Raw genomic sequence first — 26,395 nt, 5'->3', positions numbered from 1 at the left:
TCTCACCTACATCGTCCATATAGGACGACTCGGGAACTCAACTCCTACCCCGGGCAGCTCACCTATCCCCTTATACCCAGGGGAAAGGTATCAAGCCGTTTGACAGCTGGTGCTGGCTGTCAAACCGGCTTTTACGCGAAACAGGCGGGAGGCAGCAAACAGCTGCGACCGACGAAGTCGCCTGCCACCGGAAGTCCCTGTTAAGAGTTAATTGTTGACCCCAATATAATGCTAAGTTTGATTTGAAATATCATAATAACCATATAGCACCTGCATATAAAAATTGTATGCTCAGTGTAAGCAACATTTGGTACACATTTTCCAGCTGCTATTTAGCTTGCACCATAAGAACACTAGGGGGAAACATGCAAAAAATATCTCTAAAAAATTCTGTAATTCTTCCTAGAACATTTTTTAAGAGCAAAACTGGGTGGATTAACACAGATTTAGACAGTAAACCTCCCAAGCGTTTGGAAACCTCAGATAAATTTGAATTTAGAAGCCAATGTTCTGGTTCCCAGGGATTTGTGGAGGATTAGACTGAATATTTGTAAGACTTCCTTTATGCTAGTGGCTGTCTCGGAGCGATTCTGCATGATAAGGCCATTCCAAGCCACCTGGACGTTCTGTGAATGCTTGTTGGCTGGGTCACACAGAGCCAGGAGCAGAATGAAGTCTTGGAGTCCTCACTTTTGACCTAGTTCACTCTTGGAAGCATAGCTGGCTTATCCCACAGCATCTCATCTTTTGCAGGTTGTGGCTGAAGCTTGTCTGGATCTTTATTCTCATTTTGCTCTGCTTTTACTGGGTCTGTAGTACAAATCAGATACTGAATTCTTCTATTAGGATTTTGCTGTGCTCATCTGAAGGCCAAGAAATTTGCAGTTTTTTGGTTTTACCCTAATGCTTCCTAAGATGCATTGCATTTTTATTTTAATGTGACACTTTTACTAGTAGTGAGAAGTGGCCTTTAAGCACTTTCCTAATCTAAATTTGTTAACCTGTTTCTATAAGGTAAAGTAAGGTAAGATTAAGATTAAGATAAGATAAGATAAGATAAGATAAGATAACCTTTATTGTCATTTTTTTACTGTGGGCACAATGGCACACATCAAAAATGAAATTTAGTTCCATGTGTGAAAACCATGTTACGCCTTAAGGGATGGTATGAACTGTTAATAGTGCAGATATTGATAACTCCTGCATTTAGTCTGCTAAGTAATCACTATTTTTCTGAGGTTATACAACAAGAACCCAGGAATAATCAAAATAAAGCCCAACGAAACATAGTAATAAGCAAATAAAGTTGACAAATTTAAACCCTATAATAAGGGGTCCTTGATGCTCTCTGAGCTTGCTTGTTTTCTTGCAGACATTTCATTACCCTAACTAGGTAACATCATCAGTGCTAATAAGGAGTGCTGTTTATATTCTTGTCTCCCTGTGTGGGTGGGGAGCGGCCTTAGGAATTCTTTGGTTACTAATGGCTGTTTGGCAGTTTCTTGATTGGAGTATTACTTACTTGATGGTTAGTCTGAAGGTGACCTTGGAGTTAATCTATGCTGAACTGAATGCTGATTATTGGTGGGAAGGTGTTGGAGTCTCTTTCTATTTTGGGCTCATTAAACTGACAGCAAACAGCACTCCTTACTAGCACTGATGATGTTACCTAGTTAGGGTAATGAAATGTCTGCAAGAAAACAACCAAGCTCGGAGAGCACCAAGGAGCCTTCATGTCAACCCTGAGCTACAAATATTTTCCTTCATTAGAACCCTATAATAATCAAGAGGAAAGGAATACAGGTAGTTCTTGACTTAGTTTGAAGTTACAACGACACCGAAAAAAATAAATTATGACTGTTTTTCACACTTACAACTGTTGCAGCAGTCCCAAGGTCATGGGGTCACCATTTGTAACCTTCCCAGCTGGCTTCCGACAAGCAAAGTCAATGGGGGAAATCAGATTCACTTAACAGCCACATGATTCACTTAACAACTGCAGTGAATCACTTGACAACTGTGGCCAAAAATGTCATAAAATGGAGCACAACTCACTTAACAACTATCTTGTTTAGCAATGGAAATGTTGAGTTCAATTGTGGTCGTAAGCTGAGGACTACCCGTACATGATCTCACAACTAGCTCCCCATCTCTTAATGGTCTTAATTGAATGCCTTATGAAATCAACCTTGAAATACGTAAAATGAATTAATTTCGTATTTCTTTTCTGCTTAACAAATAGTATTGTGGAAGACTGCATCGTTGTGTTAATCTGCTACCAACACAAGTTGGTTCGGTGGAGCAGATTGCCTTCTCTGTTTTGTTATCAGCCTTCCCAGCCTTTGTGTGTGAACTTTGACTCCTCGGATTCTCTAGTCAGCACACCAGAAGGGGCCCAGACTAAGGAAGGCCGATCTTTTTAGTTTATCCCATCTAGAGGCATTTGTTTGTATGGTTTCTGGGTACGCCTGCTTATTTTCTTTTCTCCAGCATATAGGTAGTCCTCAACTTACAACAGTTCGTTTAGAGTGAGACATTGTTGGAAGTTACAGCGGCATTGAAAAAAGTGATTTATGACCATTTTTCACACTTGCAACATTTGTAGTCTCCTCATGATCACGTGATCAAAACTGAGATGCTTGGCAACTGGTTCACATTTATGAGGGTTGCTGTGTCCCGGGGTCATGTGATCACCTTTTGCGGCCTTCTGGCAAGCAAAGTCAATGGGGAAGCCAGATTCCGTTAACAACCATGTAACTAACTTAACAACTGCAGTGATACTGTGGCAACTGGGGCAAGAAAGGTCATAAGATGGGGCAAAACATGCTTAACAACTGTCTCGCTCAGCAACATAAATTTTGAGCTCAATTGTGATCATAAGTTGAGGACTATCTATAGGTTTCTCCCCAGCTTCTTTCTCATCTTTTTTCAAAAGCACAAATGAGTTTTAATATTAAGTTCTTAATGCTATTCCATGGCAGCCTCTCTCTCCACCTGACACTCTCCAAATGAGTAGGAATACAGTAATTCCCAAGCTGTGCAAGTGGCCCAATCATTGGCCACTGCTTTAAGATGTTGCGCATTTAAACTTTGCGTTGGCTGTGCCTGCCCTTTTTATTATCACAATGTTTCTTCTTATGTTTGTATGCCTATTTCCTTCCTGATCCTACCTCCGCTTTCACGGACTTCCAATGCTTCCTTCAGCAACCAGATCTGGTTCAAATTCAAAGGGCTGCAAAGGTATTTTCAACAGGGTGTCGACCCTTCCCTTTTAAGTAAGGAAACACCTTATTTAAAAGGACCTTGCGTTGTCACTTAACTAGACTAATCAAATACCAAATGCCAAATCTAGTCTAAACATCTGGCTGACTGTGTGACCTACCATAATAATAATAATGCATTTCTTCCATGAGCTTTGTTACTTAGACCAGGCATCCATTTACCCTATCTGAAAAACAGTGTTTGAATGGGCTGATTTATATTTCATTGTCATTTTCTCATTTCCTAAGCCAGGATGGCCAATGGGCATCCTGCAAAATAGGCAGTGGGTGTTCCTTTCTGTTTCTATTCTGTCTGTGTCAATTCTGCGTATTCTTACCCATCATTCCATCCAAATTAATTTTTATATGACTGCAATGCATATTTAAATATGAATATGGCTCAAAGCATAGATGAAAAAGGTTATTATAATCCATTTATGGCACGAAGAACTGTGTGGTATTGTTTGAAGATGTATAAAATTGAATGGATAGCTAAACCACAATCTCTGCCTTATTTCAAAAAGAATTTTAAAAAATAAATTCCTATTTCATGAATAGGAATGTGTTTGGCTTCACGTTGCAAACCTGAATTGCCTCCCAGCAAATCTGGAACACAGTGAATGTAGAAAATCATTTTGCTTCGGCTATCTCCATAAATACTTCTGCCAAATTTTGTCATATCTCCTTTTCTAGAAATTCAAAAGAGCACTGTTGATCTATTGTAAGAAAAGAACCAAGACTGTTAGGGAGCTTTTCTTTCTTCTTCTCTTAACAATGTGCTACTTTTGAGATATATTGGGATTGCAATTCCTAGAATCCCAGCCAAAGGTCGTGCTGGTTGAAAATTCTAGAATTAGTCCCCCAGAGGACACCTGAAAATACTGCTGGAAGTCTTAGTTTTCATGAAGTTTTCTGGCCAACATGTAATACAGAATGTGCCCCCAAATAGAGATTTGACCTAAGCCAATGGGCAGGAGGAACGGAAGCAAAATCTTTGGGGAAAACTGGTAATAATGATGGATGGAGAAAGTAATTTGACTAATTTGTTCTCACTGATGTATTATTTTGCTTTGTGTTTTCCAGGGAAGGAGATTGGTGGCTGGCTCACTCTCTCACAACTGGCCAGAAAGGTTACATCCCCAGTAACTACGTCGCACCTTCAGATTCCATCCAAGCAGAAGAGTAATTAAAATATTATAAATAGACTGAAAAGAATTATGTTAAGCCTTTTATCAGACAAAATCATTCTAGTTATAACCGTTTGAGGGCAACCCTCAAATCATTTTGTAATTCTCTTAAACAGAGTTCCTGAGTATGTGACTTTGGGCTAGTTCACAAATATGTATATTCTCTAGATAACTTTTAGTGTCAAATGGTGTGTTTATGGAGGGTAGGAAGAACTTTTAGTTGCAGAAAACACGTTGTGTTTCAAGAGAATGAGTTCCCACATTTAGATTTACTTCAAAAATAAAAGAATATAGCAACAATCAAGAAGCTTGGCATTTTTTTGGGCATTTACTAAGGTGCTGATAGATGCAAATTTATCAGATAGCTTAAGCCATGCTCCATCTCAGGTATATTCTGTACTCATTTCTTTAAAACCATATTTTCAACAACTTTCTCAATATCAAGAATGATATTGCTAATCTTATTTATGATGGGAAGGAGAATTCCAAGCTGACATTGTTAGATCAGCTTTGAAAATAAATAGCAAATTAGCAGGCATATTTAGGAAACTTTTACAAGCTAGGGGGAACTGATATACATAATTGGTCTATTCCTTCAAGTCTAAGATTAAAGAGATTCTGGAAAATTATGCTTTATTTTTATTTTATTACTAACGTTTTTATAGGGAGAATCTAGAATACTGAGCTGGAGGAATCCCAGACTTTTCAACAATACTTGACAACTGGAGGTAGCTTCCAAAGGAGATATATGAGTCTGAAAGAAGACGTCATTGCTTTAATGATTTCAAAAGAGATCTTCATATGTGCTTCTTTGCATTATGAAACCCTTCTTTCAAAGGAATTGTGTTGCCTCAGCATTTAGTGGCATGCTGCCTAAAGAGAAAATTACCTGCTGATAGGCATAATAAATTGATTTAGTTTCTTTTTATAGTCATCTAAATCAATGGCCATCATCACAGCATTTTGTATCAGTGAGATAGTCAGTATTGATTTTGCATTATTATTGCCTTTCATCTGTCTGTATTTATGAACGGTTGATTTCAGCGTAGCAGGATAGCTACTTCTATGGAGGTTATTATATTTTATAGCATCTTGGTGTTTACTGCTTTTTCATTTAATGCTTCTGACACCAACTGGATGGTTTAGAGTTTAATGTGCAAAGTACAAAATGATTAGATCAGATTAAAACATATTTGAAAAACTGTGAAACTGGAACATCAATATATTCAAGAAAAGGATTCCTAATATGTCAAAAAAGGATCCCTAATGCATCAACTTTTCAAGAATAAGACTATTTCATGAGAGGGGCCAGTTCAATGTTTACATGCTATCTCCTGCTTGAATTCTGATATTTTAGAATCTTACAAACTTTGGCAATGTGAGCTCTAGAAATGCAGTGATGTTAACCCATTCCAAAATGCTTTACCCATCCCAAAATAGCATTTAATATTCTTCCACATTAAAGTAATTTAAAATGTGTAAATTCTCAAAACCTCACATTGTTGTAAATCTTGCTTTCGGATGATGCAATATTTTGAAGGTGCTGAAATCTAATGAGGTTTTTAATAATTGTCAATCTATATTTTTGCTATCTAGAATGCAACTGAAAAATATTAGCATTCTTTCCTGTAGACTAAAATTATTTTGGCATGACCTTTAACCTTTGGAGGCTATATATTTATAGGAGAAAATATTGGATTCCTCTGTCTGCAGAAATGTTTGCAGTGATTTAAATGAAGATGGGATCTTGCTACCGTACATTTATTTATATTCTATTATTGCAGATGGTATTTTGGAAAGATAACCCGCCGAGAATCTGAACGATTACTGCTCAATCCAGAGAATCCCCGAGGGACTTTTCTGGCAAGAGAGAGTGAGACTACAAAAGGTAATAAACACTGGAAAAGAAAAGGATGCTTAGGGGGAGAATGTATGAGAAACTCAGTCTTCCATTTCAATGGAGACAATAGAATTCTCTCTCTGCCCGTAGAAGGATGTTTCCCAAACTTCTAATGGTTAAACCACACTCTTCACCTACCCTCCACTATATTCAAACTGGGGATTGTCTCTCATTCACCTTAAATATTGGCAATTTCTCAGTGGTCATGGGCTGTAATTAACATTTTAAATGCAAGCATGGATGTGTCGACATCATACACACTGGGGGGCTCGCAGTTTTCTGTTGTTTTCTAGAGATGAGGAAGAACTTGTATTCTTTGTCTTTTAAGACCTGTGTTAATGCCTGTGTTTACATTACACATTTTGCAACTCCCAGAACTTCCTGCTATTTCAAAGCAGAAAATATAAAATGGGGTATTTTACATATTTTCAGACTGCAGTAACTAGAATTGAACAAGCCTTGAAGTATGAGGCAAAGGAACCCCATGAATGGGTCCTCTGTTAGGTTTCTATTGATGCCATTTGACTGAGGCAATGAAAAGCAATTATCTGCAGTAGTTAATATGGGATACCTTAATTTAAGAATGATAAACTATTGCAACCATGTAAATAATGGTTAAACTTGCTTTTAAAAGTAGGCAGTAGTAGAGTAGAGGAAGATTTCAGACTTGGGGTCTTGGAACATGTATTGCCTCTCCAAGGGTCTTTTTTCTTGCCTGATATACAGTATAATGGCAAGCAATAATCACACGAGGTATGCCGTCTCTTATGTTAATAGCATACTTATTGTCCCTGCTTGTCCATTCTATCTATACAGTACATACATTTGGTTCTGTCAAGGGGACTGCATCCTCTCCATCTCCCTCTTGTATACTGGTGTGAAGGGTGGAGAACTGGATGGGATTTAAATGTAAACAGAGACTTCAGTCCTGTACTTCTCTTTTTTAAAAAAAAAAAACACAACATACTGTAGAAACTAGGTCACTGGATGGGGAAATAGCTGGGTAACTAATAGCAACAGGAAACTCTGGTTTCTCTTTCTATCCTGCCAAGGAGCTGTTGTTTGTTACATTTATGGAACAGGTGTAGAGTTTGTATTTGTGAGTAAAAGAACAGCAACAAACAATGTACATGTACCAACCAGAAAATCTGCACAAGCACAGAGTTGATTTAGCATTATCCATATATTGCATTTTTTAAAATAGTGAAACAAGCTAAAATTTCAAAGTTTGCATGCATGTCATGCATATTCAGAGAAAAATAATAAAAGTGGCACAAATTTCAGACTGCTGGGAATCTCAGCTTTTGGTCTGAGTATATTTTAAAGTCAAGTATTGTTTGTAACTGACGTTGACTTGGCACAAGAGATCGTACAACATAGCATATTCAGACCATTCATTTGCCTGCCATTATTCATTTACAGTGAGTTGGATCCAGACATGCTAGACATAGGACTCAAAGTTATCCATAAGTGATTTGTCACATAGATAAAAATAAAACATGTCTAACTTAGTCTGGTTTTAATCCAATTTTGTTAGGCAAATTCCCAATGAAAATTATTCAAAATAATAAGATTAAACATCCATTTATAAAAGAGGTCATAGACCATGAGTGTGAGTGTGACATGAATAAAAAGATTTGGGCCATTTTTAAAAAATTCTTCATAAATGCTAAAACAGCAATGTTAGAAATCTGTTTTCCTAATAATTTCTGAGACCTTTACAAGAGTTTCTAAACATTTTCATGTTAATCGTTTAGATTGTATCTTAATTGTATTAATTGTGGTCAAAGTGTTGCCCATGGCCAGATTTTGGGTTTGGGGTGAAGACATGTGTCATAGAGGAAACAAGGATCTAATTCAGAATTATATGTTTTGAAAACATTTTGGAATCCTGATTTTTGTGTAGTACCCTAAAACTGATACCTTAGAGATATTAATAGAGCAGCACTTTCTCCATTTAATTGGAGCATTGAACTAACAGCAAAGGAGAATGCGGTTTTCCCTATAGATTTTTCTGCTTAAGAGTTGTAGCAAAGACCTGCCATCAAGGCCTCCTGTGTGAACCCCATACAAATTAGCTGGTGAGGTTTGACAGGATCAGAATGAAGACTGATTCATCTGCAGGCCATAATTAGAGCAGCCTGGGTTTCTTGGTTGCTTTCTTCAAATATGTCCCTTCTGCATTCCCCTTCCCCAGATCTTAAACCTGCTGTGAAGCTGCTATCCTGGTGACTGTAGCATCAGTATTTGCTTTTATATAAGTGGGATCAAGACATTCTGCTTTGACAGATTTGCATTCCGTATTTTCCCTATTCTAAAATACCATTGTGAAGTAGAATCAGCAGCTTGCATTGTAGAGAGACATGTAATGTACATAAAACATATGACCTAATTGCATGTGTGCTTTGATATGAAGCATTCAGTTATTTGGAGAAGGAAGGAAGGAAAGAAGGGAGGAAGGAAATGCACACATACTTAGACTCAAAATATAGTCTTGTCATCTTGGGTTAATCAGTCCTAATAAATATTGATTGCAAATTATCTATAAGATTGTAGGCTTAAATAGCTCTCACTTTTTCTTTACAGGTGCCTACTGCCTCTCTGTCTCAGATTTTGACAATGCCAAGGGCCTCAATGTGAAGCACTACAAGATACGCAAACTGGATAATGGTGGCTTTTATATCACATCCCGTACACAATTCAGCAGTCTTCAGCAATTAGTTGCTTATTATTCCAGTAAGTGTCATTTCAGCTTCTAATGAGGGCTGGGTTCTCTGCAAAGATCTCTGTACATGATACCTCAGAATGAGGAAAAGAGTGAATATGTTGGGAGTATATTTGAAAGACATCCCATCAAATAATCAAGTATTAAATATGAAATGAACAATGAAAGATTGCATTGTTGGATCCAAATTTAATTGTTCTAATGCCTGACTATGTATGGCTTTTCTACCTTTGAACTGTCACTGCAAACAATGTGAGATTTCTGTTCATCACTCTTGAAAAGAAAATAAAGCATACATTTTGTAATACAGTGATACACTGAATACTATATATTCAATGTATAGACATTCCTCTGCTGACAAACAGGCTACGTTCCAAGATGCTGTTCATAAGTCTGCTTTATTCATAAATCCAAACAAACATAAAAATCACTCTTGCACTTAATTCCAAACATTCACAATCACTACAATAGACCCCACACATAGTCACTACACCAGGGCTTTTCAACCTTTTCACCCATTGTGCCACTTTTAGCATAGGGCAACATCCGAGTACCACCAGTCACCTAGCAAGAGGTCAAAAACTTGACCAAAAAAAAAAAAAAGGAAAAAAGTGATAAAGTACAGGTAGTCCTCGACTTACAACAGTTCACTTAGTGACTGTTGGAAGTTACAATGGCACTGAAAAAAGTGCCCCCCAAGCCACAGCCGAGCAAGACACCTGCCTGCCCACCCGGCGGCGCTCTTCCTCCTGTCCGAGGTTTTCATTGTTGTGAACATTTCTGTTGAGGATTGGCAGCGGGGGTGGGGTGGGGGGTGTTTAGTTTTTATTCCCCCCGTCTGCTGGGTGGTTGCAGCAGGTTTTGGTCACTTCACATGACCCTGGGACACTGTGACCGTCATAAATGTGAATCAGTTGCCAAGCATCTGAATGTAAATCACAAGACCCTGGAGAGGCTGCAACATTCCAGCTGATCGGCGCTTCTTCTGGGCTCAGCAGAAGCACCAGGATCAGTGCTGCTTTCCAGCTGGAGCCTGGCGCTGATCCTGGCGCTTCCGCTGAGCCCTGACAGCCCTGCAGCTCCAGCCGTCTCTCACTCAGGCTTGTGCGGTGCTGCCACTGGTTCAGCTCATTCCTCTCCCCTGCTACCACTTTTCTAGGATGCTCGCGTACCACCTGCCAGGTGCCAATGTACCACAGGTGGTACCCGTACCACAGGTTGAAAAGCCCTGCACTACACAACTAAACGATGAACAGTATACATGAGAATCAGCGACCAGTATGCGAGCAGAAATCAGAAGAAGGCAGAAAGAGTTAGTTATGGTGTACCTTTGCCCAACTTCCAAGAGTTACAGACAGGTTTATTTCATAACTCAAAAGTTTGCAAGTAGAGTAATGACTACACCACCATATTAATAGTCCTCATTTAGTGACGGCCTTATTTAGAGACTTTACAGTTACAACAGTGACCAGTCTTCAGTCAGTAAAGCAAAGGAAAATTGAAATAAGATCATAACGTTTTGATGTTTCACAACCGCTTCATTTAATGGCCAAGCTGCTGGTTCCAACTGTGGTTATGAGGACAACCTGTAGGAGATATTCAATCAGAGGTACCTAAACTGCTCTGAACTGGGGCTCATTTGTTTGCCAAATACCTTATATTGAAACATGAAGTAGAGTAAATATTATAATTCCAGTCAAGTAATGAAAACTTAAAATGGAGATTCAGGCTGGTCTAAAATAAACAGGTGTTCTTATGTTCTGTAATTGATGTTATTCTTTCATAGAACATGCAGATGGTTTGTGCCACCGTCTTACCAATGTTTGCCCAACCAGCAAGCCTCAGACACAGGGCTTGGCAAAAGATGCTTGGGAAATCCCTCGGGAATCTTTGCGACTAGAGGTCAAACTTGGACAAGGCTGCTTTGGAGAAGTCTGGATGGGTAAGAATGTCCAAGAAATGATTATTTTATCTGATGAACAGTGCATTTCTGAAAATGTATTTTCAGGCATGGAAAAATACTTAGAGCAAGCTTTTCACTTTTGACTGTCCTATGACTTGGGAGGTGATTGTTGATTTGCTAAGAAATCAGCTGCATTGTTTTATGACTTGCTATAGCAAAAGATGTAAAGTCAGTTATAACAGCTGTTTTAATAGTATGATATCAGCTGGTGAACTTGCACCAAAGAATGTGGGATCTTGTACTAACTATGCATTACTGCTGTTTTCTATTTCATTATTCAATGTCTATTTTAATCCTAACATGTAAGATGCTTAGAGTTACTTCAGTGACTGAGTGGCATGCAAAGCCAATAAAGCAATGAACAAATAAACAAGAGTATTCAAACACATAACTATCAAATATACAAGATTGTGGGAAGTTTTCAAATGTAGTTCTTTGAGCAGACTCATTGAAATCAATGGAAATGAAGATAATGACAAGGATAGTGGGACCAAACTCCACATCTCAAACAGATATTGGCCATCTACTAAATACTAATACCTTTCAATTTGCATAGAGTATTAATATTATGAATGTTCTCAGACATGATATAGAAAGTCTAGTTCCAAGATGGTTCAATGTGGATGACCTGAGCATTCTGTTATCTTGAGAGCCTTAATATAAAATTTCTGAGGAAACTGATCCAAGAGGATCTCTTAATCATTTTAATTAAAGACGGTTGAGCATGTTTGATACCTGATTGGAGGACTGTTTTTGCATTTCTATTTATATCACAGAACTGCAGGAGGAATTAGAACTCTACCTTCCAATTTCTTAGGACAGGGATACATATTTTAAAATTAGCTTGGCCTTCGTTTCTGACTGTTACATTTTGACTCTAGTTCTTTCTGAAATTGTGAATTTATAAGAGGACAGCATGGAGGTTTTGGAAGTGAAACATTTGTGCACCAAATTCACAAGGATCATTGCTTTTGACAGCAATTGTATCCTGTACCAATTCTTTATCTGTACTTGGATGTACAATAGCAATAGCACTTAGACTTACCATATGTACCACTTCATAGTGCTTTACAACCTTCTCTAAGCAGTTTACAGAGTCAGCATATTGCCCTCAACAATCTGGGTCTTTATTTTACCAACTGCGGAAGGCTAAGTCAACCTTGAGCTGCTCAGAATCGAACTCCTGGAGTGAGCAGTGAGTTAGTCTGCAGTACTGCATTCTAACCACTGCACCATCACAACTCTTTTGTATGTAACTGTATATAACAATGAATGTAGTATCAGCAGACCCCAAATCTGGTAACTTACATGTTTTAATATCTGAAGAGATTGGTACCTGACAAACTAAGCTTATACAAGTCATGCTTCTTGTTGAGAAAGCTAATTCTGTTTCTTCTCCAGGGACCTGGAATGGTACCACCAGGGTGGCAATCAAGACTCTAAAGGGACCCTGTTACAGAGGTCTTCGTAAAGATGTCCTCCGAGTCCAATACTTCTTTGACGCGGTACTTTTCGACCACGTCGACATACGACACCAAAGTCTTCTCGGTTAAATGTAACATTGTCTCATGTACACGTTTCCACGAATGTACACGATGATAGACAAGAAGGATAAAGAGCTATACGAAAGAAGAGGAAGGTTGAGAAATAGGGAAAACACAGACAGAGGAGACATCTGAAACTGGAAGGAAAATATATGTTTGCCTAACTATATTTATAATTTCTGTGTCACTGGATACAATAGCATGTGAAACATGAAGCTGACTGCTAAAAATGCATTTACACAACTAAAGATGTAGTGTTGTAATTTGGGGCTGAATGAATTCATACACTGCTTAACAAGCACTGAAGGAACTGTGTGATTGCTTATCACATAGGTAGTTTACGATTCAGTTCTTGCTTAACATGTCACAATAAAACTCAAGGAGTAGAAAATTACACCCCAATTTATGTGTGTGGCTAAGTGATAATAATGAAGAGTTTTAGAAAGTTTAATGGTTTCGTGATTTCCCCCTATTTGAATTCCTGACAACTTTCTATTCTACTGTAGGGAGCCTCCTGGATTTTTTGAAGGGAGAGATGGGCAAGTATCTGAGACTGCCCCAGCTGGTGGATATGGCTGCACAGGTGAGTATAAAAGACTTTGCTGCAGATAACTTAGTGCCTCTTTTTCACATCTATATCACGACTCAGCATTTGGGAGGTAGGTCCTGAACTGGTATAGAAAGCAATCTACTGTTTCCTGTGTTCTTTCTATTTGAATATGGACATGAGGACCTCATCCACAAATATGTGAATAAAAATATAGAGCACTCTGCTTGGAAATCACCATATTTGGGACCCCCCTTGTGAACAGCTGCCTGAACATTAACATCTACTGTTAGCAAGAGTTTTTCTTTGTCTCCCACTATGAGAAGTAATACATTACTTTTATTTAGTTATTAAATTTGTTTGCTGCCGTCTCATTGCAATGGATTGTGTGGATATAAAGAGAAAGACTGAGACTTTTCTGTTCAAACAATACCACCACCACTACACCTAATTAGAATGGCACCAGCATGTATATCAAGGAAAAATTACTGTTTCTCCAAGCTTTTGGGATCTCAGTGATAGGAGTTTTAATACACTGGATTTGCTGGACTTATGTTGTTGTTGTTTTGTGTAGTTTTAATTGATTGCATCTTATCTAAGATTTATTTATATAAAATGAAATATAACCATTTTAATAAATGCATTCACATCTGAAGATTTTTCTTGTAATTTGAAGTGAGTCAGGCCAGGGGAAAATATACAGTATGTTGGTTGCATTTAAATAATATAACCTGCTTATTGAATTAATCCATTTTTTTAAATTTTGCAGAATATATTGAATTACAGATTAACCATATAGCTTGGGCTCGTGCATCAGGTCAAATCACAAAGAAGTATTAACATTAATTAAGCTTTATTGTTGTGTAAATGTAGTTATATAACTTTAACTGACTTAAATAAGTATCTTCTGCAAACACTCATGAAGTTCTGAGTGTTTCTAAGTAAGCTATTTACTCTGCAGCAGAGGCCTCAGTCATTTTTTTTTTTTTACCACCAGTCGGAGTAGTAATTGATAATGCATCAGACACAGGATGTAACTATAAAATTCTAGTGGTAGTATGTTCTGAAATGATGTGTTTACTGACATTGGGTCTTAAAGGGAACCACACTTCACTTATTCCGAACAACTAAACTGATTACGAAATTCCTCATTTTAGACGTCTTGTTTTAATAACAGTTCGAGCCTTAGACTTCAATTTGCCTTTGGAATGATGTTAGATTGCTTCTGGCATGGCCTACGTGGAAAGGATGAACTACGTTCACAGAGATCTCCGAGCTGCCAACATCCTTGTGGGGGAGAACCTGGTGTGCAAAGTAGCTGACTTTGGACTGGCACGACTGATTGAGGACAATGAATACACAGCAAGACAAGGTATGATCACTCTTTAATCTGTTTAGGTAAAAAATAACTTCTGAAGAATTGCTGCTTCAGAGGGAAGAAGGTAGTATCAGTAGGATGCAGGCATTCTCTCGCTCAGCAGATACTGTCGTGTTTTCCTGAGGATAAGACCCACCCAGAAAATAAGCCCTAACCCGATTTTTTTACATGTTCCTAATATAAGCCCTACCCCAAAAATAAGCCCGGGGGGGATGGGGTGGACATGGCCATCACAGGAGACAGCGAGCATGTGGGGGCTGATGGTATGCAGCAGTCCATGCAGCGCAGGTAAATCCGAGTGTGGAGGCAGAGGCAGGAGGTAGACAGGCGATCCGGATGCGCTGCGCGGTCGTCTCGCTTGTGGGAGGCTTGTGCGGTGGCACCGCCAGCAGGTGGAAGCAGAGGCATGGGGAGAGGCAAGCGATCCCAACACGCCACCCACTCCATTCCACCATCTCTTGGCTTGCTCGCAGCCGTGCCGGGCAGGCGGTCATGCTGCCCATTGGGATCGCCTGCCTCTCCCCCCATGTCTCTGCCTCTGCTGCTGCTGGTGCCACTGTGTGAGCTTCCCATGAGTCAGACTGCTGTGCAGCACGTCCAGATCGCCTTCCTTCTCCCTCTGCCAATGCCACCGTGTGAGCCTCCCACAAGCCAGGCAGCTATGCAGCGCATCCAGATCGCCTGCCTTCTCCCTGTGCCTCTGCCTCCACCTGTTGCCAGTGCTGCTGCGCAAGCATCCCGTGAGCCAGGCAGCTGCACAGCACATCCAGATTGCCTGCTTCCCCCCATGCCCCTGCCTGTTGCCGGTGCCACTGTGCAAGCCTCCCGCAAGTGAGATGAATCTCCCGCAAGTGAGATGACCACGCAGTGCGTCCGGATCATCTGCCTCCCCTACCCTGCTTCTGCCTCCACGCTTGGACTTACCTGCACTACATGGGCACACCATCAGCCCCCATGTGCTCGCCACCTCCTGTGCTAGCCACGCCCACCCCTGGGCTTATTTGGGGGGTAGGGCTTATATTAGGAACACACTAAAAATTCAGGCTAGGACTTATTTTCTGAGTGGGTCTTATTTTTGGAGAAACACGGCAGTATATGCTGAGCAAGAGAATGCCTGCATCCTACTGATACTACCTACTTCCCCTCCATCTGCTGCCAGTGCTGCTGTGCAAGCCTCCCATGAGCCAGGCGGTTGCGCAGCACATCCGGATCGCCTGCCTCCCCCCCACCTCTGCCTCCGTGCTTGGATTTACCTGTGCTGCGCCAAGGGGCCAGTGATCTCTGGCTGCTGCCAGACACTGTCAGCTTCTCTGAGCTCGCTGCCTTTTGTGCACGTGCTGGGGGGTGGGGCGCCCAGCCGGGCTGATCACCCTGATACCATGTTTCCCCAAAAATAAGCCCTTGTGCATCTTTTGGTGCAAAAAAAAAGTATGACCAAGTCTTATTTTCAGAGAAACATGGTAGTAAGAGATTTATTTAGGTATGTTTCAAATTACTATTGCATTGTTTACAGCTGATGAATGATAAAAAGTAGTTGGTAGACATGGCAGCACATGTGAATGTAATTCTCTCCACTTGTTCCCTCTTTTCGTGGTCCCTAGACAAGGACACCTGAATAAGAGTTTTCAATCTTTTTATGTACATTCCTGTTTCCGTGCTTAGGTGCTAAATTTCCCATCAAATGGACTGCCCCAGAAGCTGCTCTGTATGGTCGGTTCACTATCAAGTCAGATGTTTGGTCCTTTGGAATACTCTTGACAGAACTTGCCACCAAAGGTCGAGTGCCGTATCCCGGTAAGTGTGTGTTCACTTTTGATATAGGTGCCAAGAGCTTCAAAAACAGCTGTAGGGAACTCTTTCTATCTACTATGAGTTCCATGGGATAAAAATCTAATGAAGGAATACACTGTGAAGAAAGCCAGATAATTCATGGAAGAGGAGGCTAGAGTGTGATTGGCCATACTTAGCTATTGGTTCAGACTACATTTCTTTCCCCTTGAAAGGGGGGTCCTACTACTAACCATAAGTGATGAAGGCCAATCTATCTGAAAACAGGTAGTGGCAATTAAACCTCATCTCACCAGCTCTTCACCTCTCCCAATGCTGGATGGGTTATTACCAGGCCAAAACACTTGTCAGAGTGCCAATCTGGCCTACCTAGAGCCCTGAATGTCCTTGTCAGGGCTCTATGGCACAACTAATCAAGCTGGAAGTCTCTGAACTGAAATGAAATATTGTTCTTCAGGGTTTTCATTCTGGCATGATGTCATGCCTTCCCGTAAGCCATTCTTGAATGTTAGTCCGTAAAGGAAACTTCTGAGCTTGACTTCCAGTCTTACTAAGCTTAAACTCAGGTTCTACAGTGCAAGCCCTCCTTCTTAAGATACAGCACAGCTTTCTAGATCCTTAGATGGAAAAATGAGACAGAAGCTGTGTCATAACATTTTTTTTTGAACCTTTAAAACAGTGTTTCTCAACCTTGACAATTTTAAGGCATGTGGACTTCAACTCCTGTGGAATTCTGGGAGTTGAAGTCCATATGCCTTAAAATTGTCAAGGTTGAGAAACACTGCTTTAAAATCTTCTTGGCAGCTTTTACCAAAGCTCTGATTTATAAGATGTATCCAGGGCATGAGAGGGGGAAAAAATCCCCATCCTCTGCAATGTCTGGGTTTGTTCTAAAAGAAATATAGCAGAGTCAGTTAGAAAGGTTAAATGTAATACATTATTCTGCATTAACTAAAATACTAAGATGTTGCTGACTTCATATATTTTAAAGTATTTGTCAATATCCACCCTCTTTTAATTAGATTTTGATTTCTTTTCTTGGGTAACTTTTCAGTGTGTTGTTCTTCCCCTTTATTCAACAAGCCAATTTTGACAGAAACTGAAACTCACAGTTCAAAGATTACCATGTTATCCACCTACAGACTTTGCAATTCCCTGCCTGCACATATTTCTCAGTTTTAACAAATGAAAGGAATTGTAGAATTTGGATTCTTGCATTGTTCTTTAAGCAGTAAAAATACTTAGGAAGCAGAACTCAGCAGAGTGTGTGGATAGCTTATGTAAGGGGATGTTGAAGATGGCTGCTGCTGCTGCTGCTTCTTGATACCCAGTGTGATCTCTTAAACTAGGAGGCATCATTAGTTGGTGACTCACAGAATGTTTTCCTAGATTTTGAATGCAAAATCAAAGTCTACTTCAGAAAATATTATTGTGCCATGGTAATCTCTGAGGAAAGCTCTTCTTGAGTAGTACTTAAGCAGTGGCTGGCTAGCCATCTGTTCTGGATGTGTTGGCATAGAGCAGAGAATTAGATAAGATGACTTTCTTGGCACTTCCAATTCTGTGCTTATTAGTTAAGAAGAATCATAGAAACGTAAAGTTGGAAGGGGCCTGTTTAGGGTAAAGCCCTGTTTAGGGTAAGGCTTTAATACAAATAGAAGCATTCTTGACAAATGTCTAGTTTCAGCTTGGACACACCCAATAAAGGGGAACATATTGCTTCTCTGTAATCATTACTGAAATGTTTATACCATTGGAAAGAGCTCACATAATTAGCAATGCCTGTGTATATTTCGATTGGAGAGTATACTATTTGATTCCAACAAAATAAAAAAGAACAAAATTACGAAACCAGGAACAATTTCAAGTATTTTCCCTTATGTACTAGATACATTAAGAATCTCTCTCTTTCTTCTTCTTCTGTCTCTATCTTTCCCCATTTTTTGTATCATAGGCATGGTGAACCGGGAAGTCCTAGATCAAGTGGAACGAGGCTATCGGATGCCCTGTCCACCAGAGTGCCCAGAATCTCTACACGATCTGATGTGCCAGTGCTGGAGAAAGGATCCTGAGGAAAGGCCAACCTTTGAATACCTCCAAGCTTTCCTGGAGGATTACTTCACATCAACAGAGCCCCAGTATCAGCCAGGCGAAAATCTATAGGTCTGAGGACTGGATCAGTTGCCACAAGACTTTATGCTGCTCTAATGGCAAGTGTGCTCTAGAGAGGAACTTTTGAGTCATATTAGGACTCCTGCTGGAGTACTAGCCAGGGTGTTTTTGTCATTCTGACAAGTTGCCCTTCTTTTTAAGGATTGCACCAATTACTTTATCATACAAATGTGGTTAATGAAAGACTTGATGGATTGTGAGTGAACAAAGTCTCATTTCAATTTGAAGTTGGTTGTGGTACAGCAGAGGAGTTTCAGGAACACCAAAACTTTCTGCAAAAGAAAAGATCAAGTAGGAGCAAGGATCCTACTCCTGAAGGTCACTTATTTTCAGGATTGTGTCCTCCATCAAAACCACTCTTGACTATGATTAGAAGGAATTGCCATCAGGACAATCCTGCATTTGATGCAGGACCATCCTGCATCAAAGCACTTGAGTCATTTCTGATTGAATTCTGATGCTAAGGAAGTATGCCTTTCAGACCCTCGTGGCTTTTGTTCTTCTTTATGGACAAAACCAGCACAATTTCCCTACTTGTATTCAAATATCTGGATCTAGGCTGACTGAATCCAAGGAAAAAAAATGTAGCTCGCTTATAGTGTGGACACTGCACATTTCGTGTGTTTGTAATCCTCTCCTTTTTATTTGACACCATTTTCTTCTGTGCCACTGTCTATCCAGTCTTGTCCTGTTCGTGGAGGTGCCCTTGCCAATCTTAGCCATATAATAGGTTGAACTGGATGTATTTGGTTTGTTTAGAAAATGTGTTGTTCTTTGCCTTCTGGCTGTAAATGAAGTAAAGGACATTCTTGGGGAAACTGTACCCAGCATTTGCGTAAGGTAGGACATATAATGTCATAAAGCAAATAATGATCCCCAAATTGTTCAGGACAGTGAGCTAGATCTTGGACTGGAGGCTTGTCTTCCCATCTAGCCCTTTAATTCAGTAGATAGCTGAAGATTATCAGTTTCTTCAGCCTGTAAAAAAAAAATCCTTCTTTCCTCTACCCATACTAAACTGCTAAGCTGTTAATGCCAATCTTCTGCCTAGGAAATATTAGTCTTCCACATAGCATTCTATAAATTCTTTAAGCACACACTTAGGTCACATCACTGCCTTTTAATTTTAACCCAGTCTGGGATTCCTCAGTGCCTTGGAAGCATAATATTGCATCAGGAAGTGGCCTGTTGTGTTTACTATCTAGTATTATAATCATGGTCTAATCACTGCTTCAATGGCCATCCACTTTCTTTGCCATGATGTATGATTGAGCAACATGCACTGGAAGAACTGAAGTAAAAATACTCAAATAAAATTTAGGGAAGCCTAAATAATTCTGTAAAATCTGATATCCCTACTCACTTTCCCTGTTCAGTCATTTTAACTGTCTTCCCAGTTTAAGGATGATAATTTCAGGGATTTAAACCCAGTCTCTGATCCAGAAAACACACTGCAAAATCCATGCAGGCTCCTTTCAGAGTGATTCTTAGTCTTCCTCCCCCAACCTAATGTATTTCAACAACTTTGGATTAAAAACCCCATCTGCCAGGAGCTGGATGGTAATAACTGTGGTCAAAAAATTTGAAGAGTATTGTCTTTGAGGGAGGCTGTTATAAGAAATCTAAAATCCTGTTCTCTTATTTTCAATAAAAATTAATAGCATTAAAAACTAATGTACTATGTAAAGTTTGGCAAGGGGATTGTGAAGAAATGATTATTTAATCTTTTACTTCTGGAGAGTAAGGTAATTCTTTAATTTTTAACCATTCTTTTAAAGTAAACTTTACAACAATTTAAATAAAATTAAAAGCATAAAAATAGGACAGAACAGTAATGAAATTTTAATTCCAATTAGATCTTGTCATTAAAGGCCAAATGATTTAGCAAATCTTTGGCCTCTGTATGAAGATATAATGATGGTGCTTGGTAGAAGTCATTTGGTAGCTAGCTCCACAATTTGATAATGTAGGTAATGTACCCAGAAGGACCTATATACTGGAATACTGGTCCAAGCCAATTGTCTGGACCAGTATGTCATCCCAAGCTATTTTTTTTTAACCACTGGGAAAAATAAATAGAATCTCTCATATTTACTGTGAAAATAGCCGGGAAGGTTTTAAACACTAACACATATCCCTGTACACTCACTCTCTCTCTCTCTCACACACACACACACATTTATATATACACACAATGGGATGTTCCTCTGCTCATTAGAAAAATTACAGTACACATAACTGCATGTACTTATAGTGTAGCCCTAAGACTTTTTGCTTATGGATACTCACACCTTACTAGACTCTTTTTTTTGCTACTTTGTTACTTTCCATGACCCCAATATTCAAACATATTTTCACAGCAGTTTGCATCCAAGTAACAAGATGTAGCTTACATTTAGATTTGTGCATACACAGTAGAAATTGATTTACATCTTTGTTATAGGCTTATTCCATCCTATTCAAAAAAAGGATAGGCAGCAAACTGAACATGGCCACTATTTATAAACCAAGTGTCATAGTGATTTTGCTCAATGACATTTACCAAGAGGAGAAAAATGAAAGGAGTTCCACTTGGCTTGCTACACCATGCCTGTTATATTTGCCAAGAAATCTGCATCCCGGAACAGATGTAAGAACAACAGCTGGTAGGACTAGCCTGAGACACTGTCTGGGAGCAGGCAGATATGTTCAGTCCCAGTAGCATTAGAGCAAACCAAACAGTGCATTCTAGATTCGTATTACATGACTTTTCTGTAGGTTAGGCTATGGCCTTAAGCTGAGGCCGAAGAAATGTTTTAAAACACAAGTTGACTACTATCTTAAACAGGAAACATTTCATCAGTGGAATGTGGACTTCTCCATGTTTTTCCTCAAAGATGTTCTTACACTGTAACTAGAAACCAAGATTTATAGAAAAAAATATTGATGGGAGAGACTTAAAGTCCCCCCCAGTTTCTTTTGAAGCAGACATAGCAAGACTCACACTTAGCTGTCCACATTGGCAGAATCAGATGAGAAGCAACTTTGTGTAAACAATATTTATATTGGTTATCACTAGACTGAACTAACAATTTTTTCCTTCACGAAACTTGTGAGTCATATATTTTGTATTGCTGATCTCATTCTCTAGAATGAGTGTTTTGACAGCTGAGATCCCAAGCCTACAGTCCAAGAAACAGCTCCTTTCCTATGGAGACCAGAAATTAGAAGTGGCTTTGGGGCAGTCTTTGGAAACCTAGCTGGCAATGCATACAATTTTAAGTGAGAAAAATGCAAAGAAAGCCAGTCCATCCATCTTTACTAATGTGTCTAGCTAAGTCCAGTGAAGATCTCTGCAAAGAATTAAATCCAAGGAGTAACAGCAATCCAAGCCATATGTAAACATATCTGCCTTTTGTTGCAACAATTTTGTTGCCAGTATGGTACAAAAAACTCTTTTGCAGTGCACCAGCTTTGTCTTACTGGGAGAATTTCTTACCAACTGTAAGATAGCCCTCTTTTGTATATAATCCTTGAGTCAACCAAGCGAGTGGTACTTGGTGACTTTGGATGTCAGCTTAAGTGCATGTTTTTTTTCCAAAATAAGAAGAATGTTTGTTACAATTGTATTTAGCTGGACATTATTATCAGCCGGCCATCACTTCATCTTATTTTTCCATGTCTAACTTTTTGATGTTATCTGATGTGCCAAAAACAAACAAACAACAACAACCCTCCAACAGCAAAAACTTTTTTATTCCATGATGAACTACCCTTCATGACTAATTTATGTCAGAACAAAGAAAGTACTTCCGAAAGTTTATATGTTGTTTGCTCTAGTCAAGTAGATACCTGACTTGTTTCTTCTTCCATTCTTGTTGATGTCATCTTGTATGTTAGAATGATATGGTGTGTTGCAGGGGGGGGGGGGTTGTTGTTGGTAGTGTTTGCTTAGAACAGTCCAAAGTTGAGATCTCATACCTCTGTCTTATGCAGAGAAGTGTGTCTTTCTCACAATTATGTATTTAGAACATAGAACCTCTATCAGTGCTTCAGTTAATATTCCCAAAGCTTATTTCGTTTTCCAAGAGATTATTTTCATCAGAGAACTACAGAGCATAGTTGAGAAAGCACCAAACATGATTTGAATTGGTGACCAGGTTTCACATGCTTCGTCTTAACTCGAAACTGCTCTTTTTAGGAAAAGGGATCTGAGACAAGGTATAATTCCTATAATTTGCACAAGCTCTTTCCCCAAATAGTTCAAATTCAAGTTTTTTCTGACACTGAGGATGTCAATATCCTTTTTAGACAATAGAGCCAAATCTGTTTATTATGCCAAGCATGTGTATGTACCTCAGGACCTCAAAATAGTAAATGACTGCAGCAATAGGTATAAACTTTAGCAATGGCTTCTCATGGGTAAAACAATGGGAGGGGCCCATGACTGTTCTCTTAGTTACATGCCAAAATGCCTATCTCCTGCAGAATGAAACTCCTATTTGCATTGTGTTGAGAACAGGGTACAATTTGCTTTCTTTAATACGACCAGGGTATGATGCTGTGTCAAACGATCAAAACTCTTTCTTGCCTTTGTTAGTAATATGCCTTGCCTGTTTTTTCCTATTTGTACTTGCAAAATTCCATTATTTTTCCTGCTCCTTTTTGAAATCTCTGGTTGATCGATGGGGCATTCTTTTACAATCTCTCATCAAATGAGAAAGCAGTTTAATCAGGAATGGAGACTGTGCCTTTCCATATCTCTAAACTTTTTGATTTCTTTCCTTCTCCTTCCAAACAGAAAACATCTTGCTTTGTACCTCCTTCCATCACTGGGACCAGAATGACGTTCTGACTTTAGTCACTTTTTTCAGAATTCCAATGTGCTGAAATAAATCCTAATTACCATTTTCCTTTGTTAAAACAAAATTGTTCAATCTAAAACACTAGCTATGTAGGTTTGCTTAAAACCTTCTCTGGTGTCTAGTTCTCTACATTCAGGATTGGTTGGGAAGTCAGTTAATCCTAGCAACTCCTATCTACAGTCTGAGAATTAACTTCATAAAATCTTTGTTACATTTCCTCATGTATAATACTACAGTTTAAAAATAGTAGAGCATTTCGTTTGTGAGCAGGACTTGCATTTGTGTCTTCATGTTGTATGTTCTGGGGTTGGGTGGGCGTATTTAGTAAAAGATGGAGCAATTGTTTTAAAGGGGATAATCCTTCTTTCCAAGGAAATCCCATTTGTGTTATTATTGCTATGTAATTAAATTTGGAGATGAGCCTTTTTTGCCAATAAGGAACAAGAGTACTGCTTTTTCATGCCAATACCTTTTGTATACCATACTTGATTAAAGTCTGCCATCACGGAGAAATAGCTTCTTAACAAATGCAAAATGGAGCACATATCAACTTCCGATAACTTTTACTATGGGAGCTAAACCAACGTGTGCATATATGACTGTGTACATGTATAGATACTAATGTGTAAAAATGATCATTTTCCAAATATGTACATTTTTTAAAAAAGTCAAGGTTTAGGTCAGTTTAAAATTGCAGATTTCTTTCCTGATTTTGGTGTAGCAATAATGATGATGAATACTAATTTAAATGAACACCATGTTTAGTCTTGTTTTTCTTTTTTATTATTTTTGAAAGAAAGAAATGGCTGGTGGTTCCCTTTTGTAAAATCATCACTTCCTTTATTCATGCATGATGTAGTCTTTGACCCAGAGGCAAAAAACCAGATCCCCACGTAAGGATCAGAGCCTGGCTGACCTCTGCAATTAATTCATGAACTGAAGAAAGTATTAAACAAACTTCTTGTGTTGGCTTTGTCATTCCTTATTCATTTTGCTTTTGAAAATGCCCGTCAGAAAGGAATCTTGGAATGGGCTCTGCTGTTGTGTGAAGTTTAAACTCATCTGACTATGGATTTTTTTTGCTATTATATTTTTTTATGGAAACACACACATTTTGTAAAATCTCAGTTACTATGCAGAGAATGTGACGATCTCTCTCTCCTGCCCTTGCCTTTTTAGTGTCTGAAATCTAACTCCTTTTTAAAAATAAAATGTTTTGAAATATTAAAACTCCTAAATGTAGGAAGGTGAAAGTTCTCTTTTAATTCAGTGGTATACTTTTATTTCTTTTTCACACGACATAAAAACATAGTTTTGTTGAATAAAAGTACATGGCACCGCTTAGAAATGCAGACCACAAGTTCTAGTATAGTAATCCCGTATACCTGTGGGAGGGAGGGATGTCTCAGACATATTTTTTTTTATAATTAGACACCAGCCACATTTTGATAAATTCACTATTTTAGTATGTAGCATGATAGCAATAGCACTTAGATTTATATACCGCTTCATAGTGCTTTACAGCCCTCTCTAAGGGGTTTACAGAGTCAGCATATTGCCCCCAACAATCTGGGTCCTCATTTTACTGACCTTGGAAGGATGGGAGGCTTGAGCCGGTGAGGGTCCAACTGCAATTCTGCATTCTAACCAGCAGGGCTCCTCATGATTGTGGCTTAATATAGTTTGAGCCTAATGGTATAATGGTTAAACAAAATAGCAGTATATAAAGGCGGGCTGCATATGCTTTGTCCCTATCCCTTCCACAGGCCTTAGAAGATTTCCAAAGCAAGCAAGACTAAATATTTTGGTAAAATGAGGGTGGGGATGGGTTAAGGACAAAACTGGGTGCCTTAAGCTTTGTTGAGTTTGAAGACATTGCACCCCAAACCTCGCCAATATAATTAAATTGATCCCACCCATTCAGGTGCCATCACCTGAGATCTTCAACAGCTAATTTTTTTTTAATGCAGCATCTGATTTAAGAAAGTTGTACACTCCTGCCTTAGAATGAGATGACAAATCAGTGAGTGCCACTTCTTCTGTTGTGAAAATAAACACGATGAATATTGCAAAAATGACTAAAATGATGGCATCATGGAATTGGAAGAGGTCATTTAAGACAAGTCACCAAATCCAAGAATCTTTCTGTTTTGGAATCCTAACCTTAAATGTGCTGAAGAGAATAGTGTAACTTGAATAAAAAGGGGCAAATATACTATTAAAGCCTTTTCTAAATGCATTCTTAAACTGAGACACTGAAATTCAGTGTAGACTGTTGTCTAGATCAGTGAGTCCTATTCTACTGCATGTAGATGAGAGCTAGTCTGAACTCTGAAAACGACAATTTGCCTGCTTCAGTTTCTTATTCTCCCAGTTTTGAGCTCTGTATAATCCATACAAGGTTCCTCCATTGAGCTGTACATGTTGCATGTTTATTGCAGTTTAGCCCAGTGAAGCATTACCAGAGGTATTACAATGATTAATTCTGGAAATTTGCCAGCAAGGCAATTGGCCCTGGAATCCCAGCTATCTATGGTATTGGATTAGGGATAGCTATTTTAGAACAATTGATAATGACATATGTGGGATGACTTGTGCACAAGTAATACTATGTATAATTTACTTTTGTAGAAGTACTGTTTGACTGTATATCTTATTCTTAGAAAGATCCCATCATTCAGAATATTTTTCTTTAATTCAGTGTATCCAGAAATTGACTGGATAGAATCCAGTTCATGTTTTCAAATCAATTTTATCCATTTATTCAATAGCTTGGATATTGACTAATCTTTCATTTACATGCAGACACACACGGAACATAATTAAGCTATACATACTGCAAAGGAATCATAACATTTTCCTCATTCTTCATATGTAACCCTTCTGTACAAGCTCTCATTTTTGAAAAGTGTTCAGCCAATCCATCTCTATTCACTGCTTACCTTATGTCAGCCTATTTGGCTTTTCTGCATCTCTGATCTCAGGCTACATGTTTAAAACTTTGTACTATAAAACCACTTATAAAAGGAAAGGATATTTTTTTCTCATTCTTTTTCAGCTTCTGGGTAAGTCTGTAATACATGAAGT

At 38.8% G+C, this 26,395-nt stretch overlaps 1 protein-coding gene across 1 annotated transcript in view; it reads left to right on the top strand.

Annotated features, from left to right (window-relative positions):
* The window catches only part of SRC (SRC proto-oncogene, non-receptor tyrosine kinase), a 35,456-nt gene extending 16,408 nt beyond the window's left edge, over positions 1-19,048 (top strand). Inside the window, exons 3-11 of the mRNA XM_015815745.1 lie at positions 4,344-4,442; positions 6,232-6,335; positions 8,934-9,083; positions 10,859-11,014; positions 12,437-12,540; positions 13,052-13,162; positions 14,345-14,498; positions 16,167-16,298; positions 18,247-19,048. Of these exons, the coding sequence (XP_015671231.1) occupies positions 4,344-4,442; positions 6,232-6,335; positions 8,934-9,083; positions 10,859-11,014; positions 12,437-12,540; positions 13,052-13,162; positions 14,345-14,498; positions 16,167-16,298; positions 18,247-18,455 (1,219 nt within the window). The 3' untranslated portion in view covers positions 18,456-19,048. The remainder of the gene's footprint in view (positions 1-4,343; positions 4,443-6,231; positions 6,336-8,933; positions 9,084-10,858; positions 11,015-12,436; positions 12,541-13,051; positions 13,163-14,344; positions 14,499-16,166; positions 16,299-18,246) is intronic.
* The last annotated feature ends 7,347 nt before the right edge of the window (positions 19,049-26,395 follow it).

Source organism: Protobothrops mucrosquamatus, unplaced genomic scaffold, assembly GCF_001527695.2.
Source record: "Protobothrops mucrosquamatus isolate PMUCROS unplaced genomic scaffold, P.Mucros_1.0 scaffold373, whole genome shotgun sequence".
NCBI lineage: Eukaryota > Metazoa > Chordata > Lepidosauria > Squamata > Viperidae > Protobothrops > Protobothrops mucrosquamatus.
This window is presented reverse-complemented; position numbering and strand designations above follow the sequence as displayed.